The sequence below is a fragment of the Labeo rohita genome, unplaced genomic scaffold (genome assembly GCF_022985175.1).
Source record: "Labeo rohita strain BAU-BD-2019 unplaced genomic scaffold, IGBB_LRoh.1.0 scaffold_281, whole genome shotgun sequence".
NCBI lineage: Eukaryota > Metazoa > Chordata > Actinopteri > Cypriniformes > Cyprinidae > Labeo > Labeo rohita.
Window position 1 is genome coordinate 34587 of NW_026129111.1, and position 15414 is coordinate 50000.

At 42.1% G+C, this 15414-nt stretch overlaps 1 protein-coding gene and 1 pseudogene across 2 annotated transcripts in view; both read left to right on the forward strand.

Moving 5' to 3' along the window:
* The first annotated feature begins 11135 nt into the window (after positions 1–11135).
* On the forward strand, positions 11136–12450 carry LOC127160039 (putative nuclease HARBI1; annotated as a pseudogene).
* Positions 12451–13117: 667 nt separating this feature from the next.
* LOC127160041 (uncharacterized) overlaps positions 13118–15414 on the forward strand; it is a 4586-nt gene continuing 2289 nt past the window's right edge. The window contains exons 1-2 of one of the 2 annotated variants that reach the window (XM_051102718.1): positions 13118–14108; positions 14211–14301. In XM_051102718.1, the coding sequence (XP_050958675.1) occupies positions 13384–14108; positions 14211–14298 (813 nt within the window). In that variant the 5' untranslated portion in view covers positions 13118–13383 and the 3' untranslated portion in view covers positions 14299–14301. Of the gene's footprint in view, positions 14109–14210; positions 15177–15414 lie in introns of those variants that run through there. The other variant, XM_051102719.1, reaches the window with a different exon arrangement.

Consider the following 15414-nt stretch of genomic DNA (forward strand, 5'->3'; position numbering starts at 1 on the left):
GCAAATGCAATGACTTTGCCTCCTTTTTTTCGGGAGAAGATCATTAATATCAGAAAGGTCATCATCCATCCTCAAGTTATGCAGAGGTTAGACAGATACGACCGCAATTCAAAAGAAGTCATTTTTGAAGCAATTGTGCAAAACTTTTTTAGTACAATATACTATTTCAGTGATTTTGCTTCCCCCATGATTAGCAACACTCAGGAATGTTTACATAACTGGGGGAACCCATTTGCCTTGAATATTGTGTTTTCTATGTTTTAACACGTGATAAAATCTAAGGCCTTTTTGCCGTACAGCTGACCCATCTAATCTGCGGCCTATTAGGTATCAAACTAAGACTGCTCTAGAGACAAAAAATAATGGCATCAAGTTAGCATTTTTAAACATTCGCTCACTAAAAAATAAATCATTTCTGATCAATGACTTAATAACCACATACAACCTGGATTTTATGTTTCTAATTGAAACATGGCTTGAAGACAGCTGCAGTGCAACAGTCCTCAATGAAACAGCACCCCTAACTTTACTTTCATGAGTGTCTGCAGAGCTGTTAGGAGAGGTGGAGGTGTAGCTGCATTATTTAAAGATGTCTATCAATGTAAGCAAGTGTCATTTGGTCAGTACTTGTCTTTTGAATATCTATGGATTGTGCTGAAAGGTGCTCCACGAATTCTATGTATCATTATTTACAGGCCTCCAAAATACTCTCCAGCCTTTGTTGAAGAGTTCACAGAACTGTTATCAATGATTTCCTCAGAGTTTGACTGTTTTGTTATTGCAGGGGATTTTAATTTTCACATAGAAAATGCAGAAATCAAAACTACAAAAGAAATTATAACTGTTTTAAACACTTTTGACCTGATTCAGCATGTGCATGGACCCACACACAATCGTGGACACACTCTTGATTTACTCATTAGTAAGGGTCTAAACATTTCATCCATTGTCATTAAGAACGTAGCACTATCTGATCACTTCTGTATTTTCTTTGATATATTGATCTCTGCTACCACTGAATCTAGATCTGTCTCTGTCAGAAAGAGATGTATTAATGAAAACACTAGTGTGCTGTTTATGAAGGCTATATCTTCAATGGCAAGCATTTCTGCAGACTCTGTTGATCTTCTCCTGGAGTCCTTTAACTCAAAAGTTAAGAATGTCATTGATGACATTGCACCAGTGAAAGTCAGTAAGACGACTGGCAGACAAAAATCATGTTGGAGAAAATCAACAGCAGTACAGAGTATGAAAAGACAATGCAGAAAAGCTGAGCGGATGTGGCGGAAGATGAAACTTGAAATTCACTATAGCATCTATAAAGACAGCCTTCATGCTTTCAGTGTGGAACTAGCCACAGCAAGACAGAAGTTCTTCTCAAACCTTATAAACAGTAACCTAAACAACACTCGCACTCTTTTTGCTACTGTTGAGAGACTAACAAACCCCCCAAGTCAGATTCCCAGTGAAATGCTCTCTGACAGCAAATGCAATGACTTTGCCTCCTTTTTTTCAGAGAAGATCATTAATATCAGAAAGGTGATTAGCACATCCTCAAGTTATGCAGAGGTTAGACAGATACGACCGCAATTTCAAAAAGAAGTCACTTTGTTTTTGAAGCAATTGATAGCAAAACTTTGGAAGAAATAGTACAGCACCTTAAATCCTCAACCTGCAACCTTGACACACTTCCCACATCTTTTTTCAAAAGTGTGTTTAACTGTTTAGAAGCAGATCTCTTAGAAGTGGTGAACACCTCACTTCTTTCTGGGACTTTTCCAAACTCCTGAAAACTGCAGTTGTTAAGCGCCTTCTGAAAAAGAGCAATCTTGATAACACCATATTGAGCAACTATAGACCAATATCTAATCTTCCTTTTATAGGCAAGATTATTGAAAAGGTAGTTTTCAATCAGTTGAACAACTACTTAAACTCAAATGGATACCTGGACAATTTTCAGTCTGGTTTCCGACCACATCACAGCACAGAGACGGCGCTCGTTAAGATAATAAATGATATTCGCCTAAATTCTGATTCTTGCAAAATATCAGTGCTGGTACTACTAGATCTTAGTGCTGCGTTTGACACTGTCGATCACAACATTCTTCTAGAGAGACTGGAAAACTGGGTCGGGCTTTCTGGGATGGCTCTCAATTGGTTCAGGTCATACTTAGAAGGGAGAGGTTATTATGTGAGTATAGGAGAGCATAAATCTAAGTGGACGTCCATGACATGCAGAGTCCCTCAAGGCTTAATTCTTGCGCCGCTCTTGTTTAGCCTGTATATGCTCCCACTAAGTCAAATAATGAGAAAGAACCAAATTGCCTATCACAGCTATGCTGATGATACCCAGATTTACCTAGCCTTATCACCAAATGACTACAGCCCCTTTGATTCCCTCTGCCAATGCATTGATGAAATTAACAGTTGGATGTGCCAGAACTTCCTTCAGTTAAACAAGGAGAAAACTGAAGTCATTGCATTTGGAAGCAAAGAGGAAGTTCTTAAGGTGAATGCATACCTTGACTCTAGGGGTCAAACAACTAAAAACCAAGTCAGGAATCTTGGTGTGATTCTGGAGTCAGACCTTAGTTTCAGTAGTCATGTCAAAGCAGTAACTAAATCAGCATACTATCATCTCAAAAACATTGCAAGAATTAGATGTTTTGTTTCCAGTCAAGACTTGGAGAAACTTGTTCATGCCTTTATCACAAGCAGGGTGGATTATTGTAATGGTCTCCTCACTGGCCTTCCAAAGAAAACCATTAGACAGCTGCAGCTCATCCAGAACGCTGCTGCCAGGATTCTGACTAGAACCAGAAAATCTGAGCATATCACACCAGTCCTCAGGTCCCTACACTGGCTTCCAGTTATATTTAGAATAGATTTTAAAGTAATTTTACTCATTTATAAATCACTCAATGGCCTAGGACCTAAATACATTGCAGATATGCTCACTGAATATAAAGGATCGAGTCAGTTAGAAATACCAAGGGTTCACACAAAACAAGGGGAATCCGCTTTTAGCTATTATGCTGCCCGCAGTTGGAACCAGCTTCCAGAAGAGATCAAATGTGCTAAAACATTAGCTACATTTAAATCTAGACTCAAAACTCATCTGTTTAGCTGTGCATTTACTGAATGAGCACTGTGCTTCGTCCGAACTGATTGCACTATGTATAATCATTTTCTGTTTTTAACTGTCTTAAATCTATTTTAAATCAATTTTTAAATCATTTTAAAATCATTATATCAATCGGTTTTTACATTTTACATTTTTTGTTTTATTGTTGATTGTTCTACTTCCTTTTTTGTGATCATTGTTTTTATTATTGTTTTTATGATTATTCTACTTCCTTTTATGTAAAGCACTTTGAATTACCTCTGTGTATGAAATGTGCTATATAAATAAACTTGCCTTGCCTTGCCTTGCCTAAAAGGGAGCCAGTGCAGTGTTGACAGAACCGGGCTAATATGGTTATACTTTCTGGTTCTAGTAAGAACTCTAGCTGCTGCATTTTGGACCAGCTGGAGTTAGTTTATTAAGTGAGCAGAACAACTACCCAATAAAGCATTACAATAATCTAACCTTGAGGTCATGAACACATGAATTAATATTTCTGCATTTGACATTGAGAACATAGGTTGTATTTTAGATATTTTTTAAGATGGAAAAATGTTTTTTTAAATGCTAGAATGTGGCTTTCAAAGGAGAGATTGCAATCAAATAGCACACCTAGGTTCCTAACTGATGATGAAGAATTGACAGAGCCATTGTCAGTGCAAATAAGGGAGGATTCAGGTGCGAATGCAAGTAAAACAGTTTATTGAAAACCTTGAAGCAGACAAATCCAAGGAAAGGTATCAGGGGTGCAAATGGAGAGTTCTTAGGACGTGCAGATGAAGAGCACAGCGTGGTCCATCACGAGAACCCCATAGGAATGACAGAGGATTTTCCAAGCTAGAAACAACTAGAAACAAATACGTTTAACCGAATAGCGTGGGCGGAGGGGACCGCAGACTTCAGGTTCAAGACTCAGAAAAATAGGTGGTTGGTAACCTAAACTACAATGAAATGGAGAGAGGCCCATGGATACACTGGCAACGAGTTATGTGCATACTCAACCCATGAGAGTTGCTGGCTCCAAGAGGAAGGCTTTTGGGAGACCAAGCATTGTAACACTCACTCTAAGTCCTGGTTGGTTCGCTCTGTCTGACCGTTACTCTGAGGGTGGAAACCAGAGGACAGATTTACACTCGCTCCCAGTAACTTACAAAATTCTCTCCAAAACTTGGAAATGAACTGGGGTCCCCTGTCGGAAACCACGTCGGTCGGAAGGCCATGAATGCGAAAGACGTGGTTCACAACAGTAACTGCTGTCTCCTTGGCAGAGGGCAATTTGGGCAAGGGAATGAAATAGGCTGCCTTCGAGAACCGGTCCACCACGGTCCAAACTACCGTGTTGCCCTGAGAAGGTGGTAGGGCTGTGACGAAATCTAGTGTGATATGGGACCAGGGTCTTGAAGGCACTGACAGCGGTTGAAGAAGCCCCTCTGGGGGTCGACTGGAAATCTTACCACAGGCGCAGACAGAGCAGGCCAAAACAAAACCGCGAATGTCACGAGCCATACCCGGCCACCAGAATCACTGCTTGACCAGAAACATGGTACGATTAATTCCTGGATGGCAAGCCACATTGGAACAATGACCCCACTGGATAATGTCAGACCGTAAACACTCTGGCACAAATAATTGACTCGGTGGACATCCAGATGGGGGCGTTACCCCTTCTAAAGCGGTGCAAACTCTTGACTCAATCTCCCAAGTGAGTGTAGAGACCACTAATCTCTCAGGGATGATACACTCGGGAGAGAGTGGATGCTCGGAGTGGTCAGAAACACGAGACAGCGCGTCGGGTTTGATGTTTTTGGAACCCGGACGGTAAGAGATTGAAAAATCGAAGTGACCTAAAAACAGTGCCCACCGAGCCGGCCTGGAGTTGAGATGTTTGGCAGATCTGATGTACTCAAGGTTCTTGTGATCAGTTCAGACTATAAAGGGAACCCCCAAACCCTCTAGCCAATGACGCCACTCTTCCAACGCTAACTTAACGGCCAGCAACTCACGGTTACCAATGTCATAGTTCGTTCAGTGGGAGACAAACAATAAGAAAAAATGCGAAAGGGTGCATCTTATTATCCGTGGGAGCACGGTGCCTACCCCCACCTCTGACACATCGACCTCCACCACAAACTGACGTGAAGGATCAGGGGCTATAAGGATAGGAACCGAAACGAAGCGACTCTTGAGGTTGGAAAATGCAACTTCGGCTGCGTTAGACCACCTGAATGTCGCTCTGTTGAAGGTCAAGGTGGTCAGAGGAGCGGCTAGTTGGCTTAAATTTGCGAAAAAATTGGCGAACCCCAGGAACCACTGCAGGGCCTTGCAGGAATCTGGAGTTGGCCAATCCACCACAGCCCTAATCTTGTCTGGATCCATGCACACCCCATCGTTGGGAGACGATGTATCCCAAAAATGGAACAGACTGTGCATGGAAGACACACTTCTCTGCCTTGACAAAAAGCCCATTCTCTAGCAGCCTTTGGAGCACTCGCCTGATGTGCTGGACATGTTCCTGGAGAGAAGAGAAAAAAAATCAATATGTCATCCAGGTAGACATAAATGAATTGGTCAACCATACCTCTCAGCACGTCATTAACGAGTGCCTGGAAAACCGCAGGTGAGTTGGAAAGGCCAAACAGCATGGCAAGATATTCAAAATGCCCTCTGGGGGTATTAAACACGGTTTTCCACTCATCCCTCTCTCTTATGCTGACCAAATGATAAATGTTACGAAGGTCCAGTTTTGTGAAGATGGATGTTCCCTGCAATCATTCGATAGGTGAAGACATCAACGGCAAAGGATACGTATTCTTTACCGTGATGCTGTTCAGCCCCCAATAGTCAATACAAGGTCGCAGAGAGCCATCCTTCTTCCCCACAAAAAGAACCCTGCTCCCACGGGAGAAGAAGAGGAGCGAATGATACCAGCCGCTAGAGAATCAGAAATGTATTTTTCCATGGCCTCCCTTTCAGGAGCTGAAAGCGAGTATAACTTGCCTTTTGGAGGAGATGTACCTGGTAATAAATCTATAGCACAGTCATAGGGATGATGCGGAGGAAGAGAAGCAGCCCGGGACTTACTGAACACTTTTTTCAGGTCAGAGTACTCCGTAGGCATTCCAGACAGATCCACTGGCTCCCCCTGAAACACAGAACAAGACACAGAGGAACAGGCAGACAAAAGACACGAGGAGTGACAGTAATCGCTCCATGCGGTGATAGAGTTGTGCCCCCAGGCCACACGGGGGTTGTGGAGGACCAGCCAGGGGTGACCCAAAACAACTGGGGTGAGCGGAGAGTTTGTGAGTAGAAATTGGATCCTGTCTGAGTGATTCCCCGAAGTGACGAGTGTGACTGAACCAGTGACGTGTGTAATGGGAGGTAGTTCGTGTCCATTAAGAGCATTTACCATGACATCATCCTTTAAGGGAAAAATAGGCAGATGTAAATACAAGGCCAAATTAATATCCAAAAGATTACCTCCGGCTCCTGAATCAACCCATGCCTGGCAGGAATGGGAGCTGGATGCCCATAGTAATCGAACCGGAAAGAGAGTAGAAGCAGAGGATTTCTTTTCAGAAGAAGCACCCGACCGTAATGTCGGATCTACGGCCGGGCTTGGGTTTTACTGGACACTTAGCTGCGACGTGTCCCGCAGCACAGTCCTTTCGCCCTTCGGCGGTCTTTCTCCTCCCGCGACAGTCGAGCCCTGCCCACCTTCATATGCTGTGTCGAAAGCAGGGCTGACAGCTTTTACCCCAGCCGCTAAAAACTCTGGTGTTTCAGGAACTAAAGTATTCAAGACTCGTTCATCTCTGCGTTGCAGATGGGCATCGACTTGAATGGCCCGCATAATTAATCCATCGAGATCAGTGGGAAGTTCCAGCGCGAAAATCTCCCTTTGGATGCGATCCGCCAGTCCATGAAGAAACATGTCCCATTGAGCCTCCTGATTCCACTTACACTCCGCAGCCAAAGTGCGAAACTCAATGGCATAATCTGCGACAGAGCGAGACCCCTGACGAAGATCTGCTAGAACTCGAGCCACTTCCCACCCCATGACTGCACGGTCAACACTTGTTTCATCTCGTCCTCTAGAGTTTGAAAAGAAGCGACACATGGATGCTTATTCTCCCAGACAGCCGTGCCCCATAGCGACACCTTTCCAGTCAGTAAGTCATCACCAGCGCTACCTTGGACTGTTCCGCAGCGTAAGTCGTCGGCTGGAGAGAGAAGAACAGTGAGCATTTAGTTAAAAAAGGCTTGACACAACTGTGGCGGCAGTAGGCGGGGTTTGCTAGCACCACTTGTGGAGGCAGAGGCGGGGGAGACCAGTGGTGGTGCAATGGGGGGATTAACGGCCTCGGTTTTCAGGTGCTGAATTTGAGCAGACAGGTCGGTCACCTGGGCTATGTTGGTAGCCCAGGTGACTGACAGAGGGAGAGAGGGGGAGAGAGAGAAAGAGAGAGAGCCAGTAAACCTGTATACCATGACAGCCATCGAGTGTTAGACAGTGTTTTAGGTTATTACATGTGGAGGTTGGTCTGATAATTAACACCTCTGTTTTTTCAGAATTTAGCAGTAAGAAATTACTCATTATCCAGTTTTTTTATATCAACTATGCATTCCATTAGTTTTGTGAATTGGTATGTTTTGTCAGGCCATGAAGAAATATAGAGCTGGGTATCATCAGCATAACAGTGAAAGCTAACACCATGTTTCCTGATGATATCTCCCAAGTGTAGCATATAAATCGTGAAAAGCAGTGATCCTAGTACTGAGCCTTGTGGTACTCCATACTCAGAGGTGCACATAAGTTTTTCAGCCTGGATCTCAAAAGGGCACCTGGAGATATGGTTTGGTCCTCACACTGCACATAGTGAGACCCATTAAATATAACTATAAAAAAAAAAATAATTAGTTAATAGTTGTGATAATATTATTGCACTTTATTTAGTTAGTTTTTTTTTTTTTTTTAATAAACAGAAGAGTAAAGTGTGATACTATTATATTTTAAAGGGGTCATCGGATGCCCATTTTCCACAAGTTGATTGTAACGCCAAGCCAACAGAGGGAGCCCTTACCCATGAACTGACTGTTGCTGCTCCCTCTGCTGCCTCGTTGGTTACTTCCTGTTTGGTGGCCATAAAAGAAGGCCATTACCAAACAGATACCGCAAAGTATTGTTTTGCTCTAGCGGACTCTACCAAGCGTTTATCCCTGTTTTCATTGCCCTGTTTTTGTCTTTTCCATGGTTTTGTTTTATGGTCATAGTTTTGTCTTTGTTTTCTACCATAGTTCTGTATAGTTCATTGCCATAGTTTTTGCCTGGTTTCACAGCCCTGTTCATTTGTCACTTTGCACTGCTCTCTCTGGTTTTTGGACTCTGCCTGTTTATGTGGATTACGCTATTGTTTTGCTTTCGTATCTTTGTTTGTTTGGAGATTAACCCTGCCTGACTACGATCTGTATAATAAAGCTCGCACTTGAATTTTACACATTTCCTACGAGTCCGTGTTACATTGATATGATTCTTTAGGGTCTTAATGAAAAGTCTATAATATACTTTGGTTAAAAATTCTCAATGGTTGTGTAAAACAACATCCTTTTTACCTTGCCAAAATGAGCTCTGCAAAAATCATCCCATTCTGAGGGATTGTTCCTTTAAATGCAAAAGAGCTCTGCTCGCCCCGCCCCTCTCTTCTGTCTGCTGCTCTGAGATATTGTTTCTTTTAGCCGCGAAACTTGCTAACTAGCACGTTATTAGAAAAGGTGATTGCAGAGATTCATAAAAAAAACCATATACTCACTTCTGCTGTAAGGACAGTTGAGAATGATAGGAAAGTGTTGGGCAGAGAATGGGGGTGCTAGACCGGCAAAGGGCCCTGGGTTGGGATTCGAACCCAGGTCGGCCTGAAGCGCAGTTGCGCTATATTTCAGTGTGCTAACCACACGGCTATAGGCACTGTGAATTAAAATTTTGTACAGTTTTGCAAAGTGCTTTGAAAACAGCAGTGGGTAGCCTAGATTTATGCTTTCAGTTTGAATAGAAATCTTCTACAGTACAATTTGTCAGTCTAAAATGGTAATTGTAAATGCATTTGCAAATGAGTGGTTTGAACTTATTTACGCAGCGCATTTTTAATTTTGACCTGCAGTCCATATATGTGCACCCCTGTCCATACTGTACTTGTGATTGATATAATAACATGCCAATGCAATTCCACTAATGCCAACATAATTTTTGATTAGTAGTTCCTGGGGCAAGAGCCACCAAGACACTGTATAGTACTTTCTTTTTGATGGAGATGCTCTGTATGTCTTCCTACAGTTCAGTCTCTTAACCAATGGACCTATCTGCCAGATGAACTCCTGCCCCAGTAAATTAAAGGGTTAGTTAAAGGGTTCTTAAGTTCACCCAAAAATGAAAATTAGTGCATGTTGTACTCATCCTCAAGGCATCCTAGGTGTATATTGTAATGGGTTATAGTGAGCACAGCCTGAATATAATACATTCTGCTTTTTCACTAAAATCTTTCTTGTATTTCTGATTTATTTCTGTTTTTCTTAGGGTTTATTCTGCTATTCACTGTTTAGAGACTTTTATTTTGAAATTTGCCTCTGGCGCTACCCTAACGCCATTTTGACATGAGTGCGCGCCTTTCGCCAGTTCGCATTACATACGCTGGGGAGAGGTAAGCTTTTTTTTTTTTTTTGTTAATAGTTGCCATAATTTTAGGTTTGCAGTGGGTAGAAGAAATAAGACCGGAGAGAGCAGTCATTTGTTCAGATACTATTGCAGCTCTTAGGAGTCTGAATGCTAGTGAAACAAAAAGAGATGACTTGTTGAAGGAAATATCAATGACATTGCTAAGGATACAAAGAGCTGGAATGTTAATACAGTTTTGCTGGGTGCCGGCACACGTTGGTGTAGAGGGTAATGAGAAAGCAGATTCGATAGCAAAGAATGCATTAAAATTAAAGGATGAAGAGATAATGGAAGTTCCTTTTGGAAAAGGTGAGGCCAAGTCAATAAATAAAACAGCAGTAGAGAACTCATGGCAAATGATGTGGGACACAGATAGCAAAGGGAGACACTTCTATAATATACAGAAATCAATAAAGGTGAAGGCTTTTAAAGGAAATTGTAGAAGGGAAGAAGTGGTTTTTACAAGAATTAGGCTAGGTCATACTGGACTTAAATCAACATCTTCAAAATGGGAAAATGCAATACAGATAAATGCGATGTTTGTAATGTCTCCGAAAATGTTGAGCATGTTATCATATGGTGTAAAAAATATAACGCAGAGAGTAATATATTACAAGATAAAATGTATGAACTGGAGAGAAAATGGAGTTTGCTAGGGATTCTAGGGATGTGGGAGAAAACGAGGGAAAGTAGTAGAGCATTGTTTACATTTCTTAAAAATACAGGGGTCCGTTCTTCATACCTCGCTAACTAAGTTAGCTGGATTTGATTGTTGACGATTTTGCGTGATCTTGGATCGTTCGGTTCTTCGAAGCTCATCCGGGACTTGCTGTCATAGCAACAGATCCGTAAGCGTAAACCTGCTCGGGAGCAGGCTTACTTTATGTAAACAGGATTAAATCGCGGCCACTCAGTTATGTCCGCTTCATTTATACGAAAGCAACAGCGATATTTGCCCAATTAATTTTGTACTATTATATTACAAGTCAAAGATGACCGTGCATATATGTGATGCAGGATATTTTATAAAAAAAAATGCAGTCTGTCGTTTGAAAAGTGCATATGTCACTTAAACATAGTTTGTGTAGTTTGTGTAACACTGTTTTTCCATAAATAAATATTATCAATGTAACTAAAGATAATGCAGTATTTGATTCTCTTATTGATTTCATACCGATACATACAGGTCATTTTCTAAAAAAAGGGAAATGTACTATTAATCATTCTATTTCATATATTTGATTATTTCAGATTTAATTTATATTTTAGAGTAGTAATAGTAAATTACTTCGTGTAATCAAGATGAGAGACCACGGCTATAAAAGCGAAGGTGGATTTGGGAAGTCTGTCGCAGCCATGTCCTGTCCGTTTGTACGTGAGCAACCCATTGTGGAAGGTGCAAGGTTGATAATGAGAGTTTTCAGAATTCAACGTATATTGCGGGATAGACAGGATCCTTTAGCGCAGCGCGACAGTGTGCTCATAGAGAGATATCGTTTTTCCCGTGAGGGTATTATTTACTTAACCAACTTGTTGGATCCCTATGTTAAGAGTTCCACTCACCGTAGTCGGGCATTAACAACTGCACAAACTGTGTGCATTGCCTTGCTTTTCTTTGCGAGTGGCACGTTTCTGTACACTGTTGGAGATGCAGAGAACATAAGAAAAAGTGCTGTCTGCCATTCCATTCGCAAAGTATACCTGGCACTCAAGCATTTTCTGGGTGCATTTGTGGTTTTTCCAAGCCACTTAAGACCACAGGTTGTCAAACAGGGCTTTTTTTCTATTGCAGGTACATTAAATTTGATAATGTATGTCATGCAATCATGACCTATGTCTGTAACTATAGCTCGATTGTCCCCAGGCTTCTCTAATGTGATTGGTACCATAGACTGCACACACATTGCCATCAAGGCCCCCCCAGGCCCCAATGAAGGGGATTTTGTCAATCGAAAGGGGGTTCACAGTATAAATGTGCAGGTGAGTAATACTAATATTTTAGATGGTAATATATAATGAAAAGGAGTGTGTTCACATATAATGAAATCTCTTAGATGGTGTGTGACTATGTGCCATATCACAAATGTGGAAGCTAAATGGCCCGGATCAGTGTATGACTCAAGAATTTTCAGGGTCAGGGTTATGCACATTATTTGAACGTGGTAAGAAAAAGAGACTTATTTTGATAATATTTCATACTTATTTTGGGCCTAACATAACACCATTTCTCCATTACACAGGGGCCTACGATGGGATTCTCCTTGGAGACAGGGGTTATGCATGCAGGCAGTACTTCATGACACCGTTCCCTGACCCCAACCCTGGGCCACAAACCCGCTACAATGCAGCTCTAGCCAGGACAAGGGCACGCATTGAAATGACCTTTGGGCAACTAAAGGGAAGATTTCAGTGTCTGAAAAGTCTGAGGGTTGCACCTGACAGGGCATGTGACATTATTGTTGCATGTGCTGTACTGCACAACATTGCCACCATCAGAAAGGAGAGGAGTCCTGTGGTGGAGGTGCAGCCTGATGATGACCTCCAGCCAGTGCACTTGGACCAACCTAGTGGCAGAGCTGCACGGGACAGAATTGTGCAACAAAATTCAGAATATTAAAAACATGACAAACATTGTTTTCATTGAAATTTATTTGAGCATCTTTTTTTGTCATTTTTATATTTCATACAAAAAAAAGCCAGTCATCATTTGCCTGGAAAAAAAAAAAAAAAAGTATATATATATATCACGCAAGGTCATCAATACTGCTCTGTATGAAAGTGTATTTTTACTTACTCTGAAGTTCCTTTTGAAGCAACTCGATTTCTAGTTGAACTTTTTGCCTCATTAGAGCTTGAAGTTCGATTTCACCTAGAAGCTTTTGTTTCTTTAGTTCAGTATACTCTATTTTTTGCTGGAGACTTCTCTTATACAGCAAACGGATGTTACCCTGTTTCATTTGTAGAGACAAAATTTAATGGTCAATACATATAGGAAGTAAAATTAATTACAAGACTGCCCACCTCTGTATCAGGCCTCTCTGCCTGCAAATCATACTGCAGTCAGAAATACATAGAAGTACACAAGTAGATACAAATTCAGGCCAAATTATGCATGCATTTACAGGTACTTCCTCCAACCCACAGTCTGACAGGGTTGCTTCACTGTCCTGTGCAATGGAAACAAAATGGTGTTACACAGGGATGTGGTACTGCCTATTGGTCTAAATAATTAAAATTATTTATATATATATATATATATATATATATACTACTTAACGGAGTTTGAGCTCCGTTAAGTAGATTTCTTATTGTCTGTTTTTCAATTTAAAATCAAATTTATACACCATCATTTTCGTTTCTTATAACGTGTGAATATACCCCCTGTTGTATTTTACAACTAAAACATCCGGATTACTTTGTTATAACTAGTTTTGTTTGATTTCCCGAGTTGCTAGCTTATAGCCCGTTAGCAGCACCAGCGTGGTTGCCGCTAATCCTGCTTGCATTGTTTACACACATTACCATTGTTTACTCACTGTTACTTGCTTTAATGGCGAATTTGTGTCCACCTTTGAGTGCAGGTGAGGACACGTTCGAGCTGCACTCGTTGCAGCTCGAGCTGGAGGCCGTGGAGAAGCAGATTCAGGAGCTGTTGGTGCGGCAGACCGAGCTGAGAGAGCGGAGAGCCGCTCTGGAATCCTCCCGGGTAAGTAACGTTATACAGCGCGATACTAACACTCTGACCACCTCTACTCCGTGTGCTTCTCTGCACAGCTCCCGTGCACCCTGGACGCGATCTTCCCAGATGTCCTTCACTCCGGCGCCGGGACACCACGGACCCTGGGTGCAGCAGCAGCGGAAGACGCGAGCCAGGCCCCAGCCGAGGACCTCGCCCCCTCCGCCGCCTCCGGTCTTCGAGATCTCCACCCGGAACCGCTTCGCTCCCCTTCGCGAGACGGAACGCGACGCTGTGATCGTCGGAGACTCCATTGTCCGGTACGTACGTGCTACTTTAGCTAAAGGTAAAGTCCACACCCACTGTTTTCCTGGTGCTCGCGTTCTCGATGTTTCTGCGCAGATACCCGCAATCCTGAAGGACGGTGAGAGCGTCGGCGCGATCGTCCTGCACGCGGGGGTGAACGACACCAAGCTGCGGCAGACGGAGGTTCTGAAGACGGACTTCAGCAGCCTGATCGAGACGGTTCGCAGCACGTCGCCCGCGACGAGGATCATCGTGTCAGGACCGCTTCCCACGTATCGACGTGGGCACGAAAGGTTCAGTAGACTTCTTGCTCTAAATGAATGGTTACTGACATGGTGTAAAGAACAGAAGCTGCTCTTTGTTAATAATTGGAATCTTTTCTGGGAACGTCCTAGGCTTTTCCATGCTGATGGCCTGCACCCCAGCAGAGTCGGAGCGGAGCTGCTGTCGGACAACATCTCCAGGACGCTACGCTCCATTTGACTAGTAAGTACATTCTCAAATGATTGCTACGATGGCTTTTGTTCTGAACGCTTAAATGATAGTACTTGCACTGTCCAATCTATAAAGACTGTGTCTGTTCCTCGAATAGTGAGATCAAAACATAAATTTAATGCAGGATCTAGAAAAAATCTGATCGTAATTAAACCAGAAAAAAGCAAAATACATGAACAGAAACCATTTTTAAAGCTTGGGCTGCTAAACATTAGATCACTTGCACCGAAAGCAGTTATTGTGAATGAAATGATCACAGATAATAGTTTTGATGTACTCTGCTTAACTGAAACCTGGCTAAAACCTAATGATTATATTGGTCTAAATGGATCTACTCCACCAAACTACTACTATAAGCATGAGCCCCGTCAGAGTGGTCGTGGTGGTGGTGTTGCAACAATATATAGTGATATTCTCAGTGTTACTCAGAAAACAGGATACAGGTTTAATTCATTTGAAATACTTTTGCTTAATGTTACTCTGCCAGATATGCAAAAGAAATCTCTCCTATCTCTTGTTTTAGCTACTGTGTATAGACCGCCAGGGCCATATACAGATTTCCTAAAAGAATTTGCAGAATTCCTTTCAGAACTATTGGTTAATTTTGATAAAGTGCTAATTGTCGGAGATTTTAACATTCACATTGATAATACAAATGATGCGTTAGGACTTGCGTTTACTGACCTAATAAACTCTTTTGGAGTCAAGCAAAATGTCACCGGGCCCACTCATCGTTTTAATCATACGCTAGATTTAATTATATCGCATGGAATTGATCTTACTGATATAGATATCGTACCTCAAAGTGATGATGTTTCTGACCATTTCCTTGTATCGTGCATGCTGCGTATCACTGATATTAACTATATGGCTCCACGTTATCGTCTTGGCAGAACTATTGTTCCAGCCACCAAAGATAGATTTACAAATAACCTGCCTGATTTATCTCAACTGCTCTGTGTACCCCTTAATACACAGGATCTAGACAAAATGACTAGCAATATGGGCACCATCTTCTCCGATACGTTAGAAGCTGTTGCCCCCATCAAATTGAAAAAAGTTAGAGAAAAACGTATTGCGCCATGGTACAACAGTAATACCCAT